At 31.8% G+C, this 7,990-nt stretch overlaps 1 protein-coding gene across 1 annotated transcript; it reads left to right on the top strand.

Annotated features, from left to right (window-relative positions):
* The first annotated feature begins 2,147 nt into the window (after window positions 1-2,147).
* On the top strand, window positions 2,148-6,416 carry LOC143603334 (uncharacterized). The gene is made up of 4 exons (XM_077080156.1): window positions 2,148-2,541; window positions 3,111-4,160; window positions 4,687-4,889; window positions 5,793-6,416. Exons 1-4 carry the CDS (start codon window positions 2,148-2,150, stop codon window positions 6,414-6,416), a joined length of 2,271 nt encoding a protein of 756 aa, XP_076936271.1.
* Window positions 6,417-7,990: the final 1,574 nt, after the last annotated feature.

Here is a 7,990-nt window from a genome sequence, read left to right as displayed (position 1 = left end):
ATTAAGTTTCTAATTACAAGACCCTCAAACATGTTCACCATGTGTGAACCATGAGGCTTCCAAAAGGAAAGAAAGACGATTAATTTTAGATACTAAAAAAACTGCTTCAGTTGACAGAAAGAAAAGTGGTCTACAGAAGAATTCCTCAGGTATTTTGTGTTTTCGTTATACCTTTTCTACAATTAAGCACTTATATATGGTTTATATTTCTTTTTAAGTAAGCAATAATGCTAACTTATTAATTTTTAATATGTTCAAATTTAGGCCAAAGTCAACATTTATCATTCACTACCATTTCCAATAATAAAAATTACATGGATTATCAAGCAACACCGATTCTCACACTACCATATCATTTAAATGGAAATCAGTTTTCAACTTCAAACGGAAACCAAATACCGAGTATGTAAACTTTAATACATTATTAATTTTTAGTAAAACATTTTTGGAAAGGAAAACTAAATTTTACTATGTTTAATTCAGGTGGTTCTAATATACCGATTATATGTTACGATAATAATATCCACCGTTTATCTACTCTTGAAAATTCTAATCCGCATAGAACACATTCCTCCTTAAATTCTTGTGTCCCTGGTATGTAAATAAAATGTTCTTCACTATATATTTTGGTTATCAGTTATTCTTTCTCATGTTTATGTTTAATATGTAAAATGATACAGTTAATCGGATCTTCGACACTTTGCGAAATATTCCCTCATCAACACAAGTAACGCGTTTACAATCTAATAAGGAGAATGTGTCTCCATCAACAACTTCAAATTTATACTCTTCAAATGTAGTAAACAACGGTAAGTTTTTAAAAATATTTCACACAACTACATATACTCTTTAAATGTATTCATCGATTTTAAAACACTTGCTTAGTCTTAAATATTGATATTCTTACCTTTTTAATATCAAGATTCTGAAACATGTACACCATTTTTGATCTCTGTTGTGTCCAAAAGGAAAGAAAGACGATCAACTTTAGATGCCAAAAGAACTACTTCAGTTGACATTAACAAAAGTGGTCTACAAAATACCTCTTCAGGTATATTGTGTTTTCCTTATAAGTAGTATCCTCATTTTTTGTAAGTTTTTTTAAATAAATGAAAAACTTACATGTTAGGCATCGTCTAATTTTTTGAAATGTGTACTTGTCGGAATTATTTTTAATACCTTTGTAATAACTTTTATTTATTTAATTATTAACAGGTGATCTATTTGGAAGTAATGTTAACGAAGGATCAAACACGTCTTCTGTTGTTGATGACATTCCTGAGTTATCTAGGACCTTTCGTAGAAGGTCAAGAAAAAGAACTCCTATAGTACATATACCTATGGCTGATTTAAGTGAACATGCTACATTTGTTGGTTATCAAAATGTTTTGGATGTTTATAAAGGAATATCATCATGTATAATATATATTTCCTATTTTTATTTCAATCAATTATTATGTGTTTATCTACACGAAGTAACTACATATCATGATATATTAATCGTGTAGAATATGTTGATCATGGAAATCAATCCGTTATGTGTCCAAGTTGCAATGCATTGTTGTGGAAAGCCGAAGTTAACAGACCAAGTAGTACTATTGAAGAAGAAGCTTTTTCCCTTTGTTGTCATAATGGAAAAGTCGAACTTCCCGATGTTAGACAACCAGATGAAAGTTATCTTCAATTATTTCGTGGTGAAAGAGCCATCAGTAAGTACTTCTTGAAAAACATTAGACGTTTCAATTCGATGTTTTCGTTTAGGTCTATGGGAGGAAAGATTGGCCATTCCATAAATAGAGGCAAAGCGCCTTTTACGTTTCGACTTAGCGGTGAAAACTATCATTATTTGGGAAGTCTTTTACCTTTAGATGGACGTAATCCACAGTTTTCTCAACTTTACATTTATGACACGGAAAACGAGATTTCAAATCGTCAACATGTATTTGGTTAAATACTTTAACGATATTCTTCTACTTTAGTTATCATATTTTTTTTGTTAGTTTAATTTTTATTGTATTTAATCAAACTATATATTTTTTTTTGTGGGCAGTGAAAATAATTCAAAGGTCGACGACCAAGAAAAGCATATTATTAATTAATTGAAGACAATGTTAGATTCAAATAATCATTTGGTCCAAGATTATCGAATGGTACGAGATTGTTTTGAAGAAAACCCACAACTAGATTTGAAGTTGCGTATTATTGGAACAAGACAGCATGATGCCAGACAATATAACTTACCATCCAATTCTGAAGTTGCTGCTTTAATCGTTGGCGATATTGATGACGCTGTTGATAACCGAGATATAATAGTTACGAAGAATTCTGGTTCGTTAAAGCGTATCAGTGAACTTCATCCATCTTATACACCTCTTAAATACCCGTTATTTCATCCTTTTGGTGAGGATGGTTATCAGGTTAAAATACTTCATAAGAATGTTTCGTCTTCATCAACCGCAGCACGCAAGAAGGTTACAATGCGTGAGTTTTTTGCTTATCGTATTCAAGATAGGCCAAATACGTTTTCAACCATGTTAAATGGTAGGCGTTTGTTTCAGCAAATTTTAGTTGACAAATATACAATGATTGAGGCTCAAAGATTACATTTTATATGCGGTTAACAACATGAACTTAGGTGCGATACTTACCAAAGTTTACGAGGTATGAAAGCTGTTGGAAATACTATTGTTTCAAGTGCTAGTCAACGTGTTATTCTACCATCTTCATTTACTGGCGGAGCAAGATATATGATGCAAAATTATCTAGACGCTATGTGTCTTCGTAGATGGTTCGGGTATCCCGATTTTTTCATAACCATAACATGTAATCCTAATTGGCCAGAATTTAAAAGATTTCTTAAGGATACAACGTTAAACTCGGAAGATAGACTTGATATATTATGTCGGCTTTTCAAGCTCAAGCTTGATGCAGTGATTAAATTGGTGAAGGATAAGTCTTTGTTCGGAAGGGTTCAAGCAGATAATTTTATTTAATTTTATGAATATACAATTATAATAGAAGACCTACTTGTATATTATAAATGTTAATAATATTTAGAGGCTGTTGAATATTTACTTTTATTATCTTTATTGCTATTGTTTGCACGATAGAGTTTCAAAAAAGGGGTCTACCGCACGCCCATATTTGCATATTTTTGCATTCAGGCAACAAGATTCATAATCCAAAAGATGTAGATAAATTTATTTCTGCTAAGATCCCAAACAAAGACAGTGATCCAGACCTATACAAGCTTGTATCTGATCATATGATTCACGGTCCATGTGGTGATGCTAACCCGAAGTGCACCTGCATGGTAAACAAAAGATGCTCCAAAAATTTTCCTAAAATATTTAATGATGAAACAACTATTGATTCAAATGGTTTTTCGGTATACAAAAGAAGAGATAACGGTCAATATGTTGTTAAGTCAGATATAATGATGGATAATAGAACTGTCGTTCCATACAACAAGACTCTATTAAAAAAATTTCAAGCACATGTTAACGTTGAGTGTTGCAATCAAGATGGATCTATAAAGTATTTGTTTAAATACATTAATAAGGCTCCAGACCGAGCAACAATATCGCTTGTACAAAATAACAATGGTGATAACCAAGATCCAGATTTAGGTGAAATCAAAGCGTTTTATGATTGCAGATACGTCTCTACATGCGAGGCTGCATGGAGGATATTCTCATTTGATGTGCATTATAGGCTTCCGTCTGTTATGAGGCTTGCTTTTCATTTACCCGGTGAACAACAGGTAATATATGGTGCTAACGAAGATATTGAAGATATTTTAAACAAAACAACTAATGCTTCTTCCATGTTTACCGGTTGGTTTGAGTGTAATAAGAAGTATGACCTTGCAAAGACTCTCACATACGCTGAGTTTCCAACAAAGTGTGTTTGGAAAAAACAAGTTCGTAAATGGGAACCTCGGCAAAGGGGTTTTGCAATCGGTAGAGTTCATGCTGTTCCAACCGCATTTGATGAAGCTTATTATCTAAGAATATTATTAAATAAGATTAAAGGGCCAGAATGTTTTGAAGATATTCGAACAGTTGATGGAGTTGTGTGTGAAACTTTTCGAGATGCATGTTACAAAAGAGGTCTTTTAGATGATGATAATGAATACATAGAAGCAATTGAAGAAGCAAGTCACACTTCTACCGGATATTATTTAAGGAATTTAGTTGCTACAATGTTGATTACTTATAGTTTATCTAGACCTCATTTTGTTTGGGAAAATACTTGACAACTTTTAGTTGACGGTATTCTATACAAACAACAAAAAGATCAAAACAACCCTGATATGATTTATTTTTTTTAATATTTTCAAGGATTCCAAATATCTAATATCAATAAAAATTTATATTATATTAATTTTAGTAGGTTATTATATTGATTTCAGATTTGATTCTTAATGAAGAGCAGCTAAAAAACTTAGCACTCCTGGAAATTGAAAATTTTCTAATTTGCAACAACTCAAGTCTTAGAAGACATCAACAAATGCCTTTTCCAGATATAGAAACAATTTCAAGAGCAACTAATCCGTTGATGGTGGAAGAGCTTTCATATGATACCGAGATCATGAATAACGAATTTAATAATCTATTTGATTCGTTAACTGATGCACAGAGAGGGGTTTATAATGAAATAATGAATGCTTTGGTTGAATTAAAGGTGGCGTGTTTTTTGTTTATGGTCACGGTGGTACTGGAAAAACTTATTTATGGAAGACCTTATCTGCATCTATAAGGTCAAAGGGAGATGTTGTGTTGAATGTTGCTTCAAGCGGTATAGCTTCTTTGCTGTTGGAGGGTGGAAGAACAGCACATTCGAGATTTTTGATACCCATTAATTTGACCGAAGATTCCATCTGTCTGGTAATATTACAAAATACTTTTTGTTACTTTTAATATTAACTAGGTAATAAACCGCCGCGTTGCGGCGATGAAAGACACGTGTTCGATGGATATTAGTTAGATTTGTTACGGTGACAAACCCAAAAGGATAAGTAAACGGATAAAATAACAATGACAATCGAATAGACTTGTGATAAAACATGTTTAAAAAGATGTGTACTCGGTTGGAAAAACCCGCATGCTGTGGAAGATAGTTGTGATAAAAAAAAAGCATTCCTAAAACAGCGTGTATTCGGTTGGCACACACACAATGTGACCGTTAGTTGTGAATTCGATCAATATCAATATGACACTGGAACTAACACTGGAACTAAACAAAACAAGCTAAATTCGTCAACGCTAAAATACAATTAACATATTAAAAATGCCCGTGCGCTAGCTACGACATTGAACACGAATGTAGCCGATAGCAATGCTAACGATACTAAATCGTAAAACTATTAAGTTGAAAAGACACATATTTTTTTTAAAAAAAATTAACATATGTATTAAATTGGTTGAAAAAAAATGTCCTTTACAAAATGAAAACAAAAAAAAAAAGAAAAAGTAAAATATATTCTAAAAGCAATAGCCTAAAAATCACATGAGAAGAGTTCGAACATGGGCAGAGAAACAGTTCATGTTTCAACAAATGCTTGCTTAACCACCAGACCACCAAATGATAATTGGTATTCTTTCCTAAATAATTACTAAAATGGTTATTCTAGAAATTGAATCTTTTATGTGGCACCGACATGTGGATTTTAATCTATAGTATAATAGTTTTTTTATTATATATATCGTTTTATTTGTTATTCGAATATAAATTTACTTTAAAATATGTTACTTTATATATATATATATATTATGTTTTCTTATACTTAGGTTAAAGGAAATACCGACGTCTATGAATTATTGAAAAAGACAAGCTTGATAATTTGGGATGAAGCACCAATGATTCATAAGCATGCTTTTGAAGCTTTAGACAGAACTTTAAACGATGTTATGAATGGTGATTCTGCAAATACTTCCGAAGCACTTTTTGGAGGTAAGGTGGTTGTTTTTTGTGGTGATTTTCGGCAGATTTTGCCCGTTGTAACCAACGGTACCAGAAGTGAATGTGTCAATGCTTGCATCAATTCTTCTTATATCTGGTCTAAGTGTAAGGTTCTTAAACTAACTAAGAACATGAGGCTTACAATTGGATGTCGATCTTCAGACGTTGAAAACATCAAAGAGTTTGCTGACTGGCTGTTAGACTTAGGCCAAGTAACCGTGGGTGGTCCAAATGACGGAGAGTCGGTTATTGATATTCCAGACGATTTGTTGATATTGAACTCACTTGATCCGATTGGTGATTTAATAAAGTTTGTATATCCTGATTTATTAGATAGATTCAACGAAGTTACTTACTTTCAGGATCGCGCACTGCTTGCACCTTTGAATGAGGTGGTTCAAGAAATTAACGAACGTATGTTAGCCCTTTTTCCTGGTGACGAAGTCCAGTAGCTAAGTTCCGACAGTTTAGCTGAATCTGAAGACGTTTCAGACGATGTTGATCCACAGTTGTATTCCCCTGATTTGTTAAATGGTTTAAAGATGTCAGGAATGCCTAATCATAGATTGGTTCTTAAAGTTGGTGTTCCCATCTTGCTATTAAGGAATATTAATCATAAAAAGGGTCTGTGCAATGGAACGCGCCTTTAAGTCGTTAGTTTAGGTAGGCGTGTAATTGAAGCTAAAGTTGTCTCTGGTACAAATATAGGATATCGCACTTTAATTAGGCAAATAAGCCTTACACCAACTGATAAGAAACTTCCTTTCAAATTAAAAAAGGAGACAGTTTCCTATTTGCTTATGTTTTGCCATGACAATCAACAAAAGTCAAGATCAATCATTGTCAAGAGTTGGATTGTATCTTAAAAATCCTGTATTTTCTCATGGTCAGCTTTATGTGGCTTTGTCAAGAGTTAAGAGTCGAGATGGTATTAAGTTATTGATACTCGACAAAGAATCAAAGCTTACAAATAAAACAACAAATGTTGTGTACAAGGAGATTTTTGGAAACTTAGAATGATTAATATTTTATTTGTCATTTATTTTAAATTGTTATATTCTACTCTAAGTGTTATCATGTAACTTATTTTTTTCTATTCTTTTGTTAGGTACTTGTAAAACGTTTTTTGTATTTGTTTAATCATAACTTATAAATTGTTATTAACTTATTAATAAATATTTTAATTTTCCGATATATATGTTTGAATGGATAGCATTGTTTAAATTTCAATTTCAACTTAAAATATTTATAATAATAATAATATCTAACAAAATATTAGAGATATAGAGTTACTATACATGATAATTAAATAGATATAATCATTTTACTCATTGGAAAAATAAACCGTCACTTCATTTATATATTTTATAATTATCATTTTAATTAATCTTCTTCTTCTTCTTCTTCTTTTCAATCTAAAAATTTTTGATAACAAAGTACGAGTATATTGCTAACAAATGTCGACCATTATGAATTGGATGTTTTCAACTGTTTTACGTAAGTATGAATTTCTGTTTAGTGATTTCTTCTTGATACAAAAAGATAATATGGAACCGATGATGATGTTTAATAACCTCCTTAAGCATCAGATTCATGAGATTTGTGTTCGGAAAGTTTCTTCTTGTATTCAAGAACCAATCTCATCAATCTATTACGTGATTACCTTGATGATCTCCACCAAGATGTTTTACCGTTTGAACATGTTAGGGATTGGTTTTTTTATCCTAATCAAAACAAAGTTGTTATCAACTTTGAGAATGGGTAGAATAAAAATTTGAATCCTAACCAACTATTGTCATGTGATGATTTGTTCCTTTTGAGAGACCTAGATATGTTGAAGTTATCTAATCATAGAAAACAAATTGCACATCTTGAGTTGGAAAGGGAGGTGAGTTTGAAGGTTAAGTGGTTAGCCGAATGTACAAACTATGAAAGTGATTATGATGGTTATCCCGAAAGTTTGTTGTCCGATGATGAAGGAGAAGGTAATATATTAATACTTTAGATATTGTTTATAGACTTAAAA

This window comes from Bidens hawaiensis, unplaced genomic scaffold, assembly GCF_021521415.1.
Source record: "Bidens hawaiensis isolate Kalapana, Puna unplaced genomic scaffold, B.hawaiensis_p1.1 tig00061317_1, whole genome shotgun sequence".
NCBI classification, from domain to species: domain Eukaryota; kingdom Viridiplantae; phylum Streptophyta; class Magnoliopsida; order Asterales; family Asteraceae; genus Bidens; species Bidens hawaiensis.
Note: the sequence above shows the minus strand (reverse complement) of the source record. Positions and strands in the feature narration are given on the sequence as shown.

Coding starts and splice junctions, on each gene's coding strand:
- LOC143603334 (XM_077080156.1), top strand. CDS start 2,148: ATGGTACGAGATTGTTTTGAAGAAAACCCACAACTAGATTTGAAGTTG. Junction 2,542..3,110: donor GTTTTCAACCATGTTAAATG/GTAGGCGTTTGT, acceptor TTTGCACGATAG/AGTTTCAAAAAAGGGGTCTA. Junction 4,890..5,792: donor CCGAAGATTCCATCTGTCTG/GTAATATTACAA, acceptor TCTTATACTTAG/GTTAAAGGAAATACCGACGT.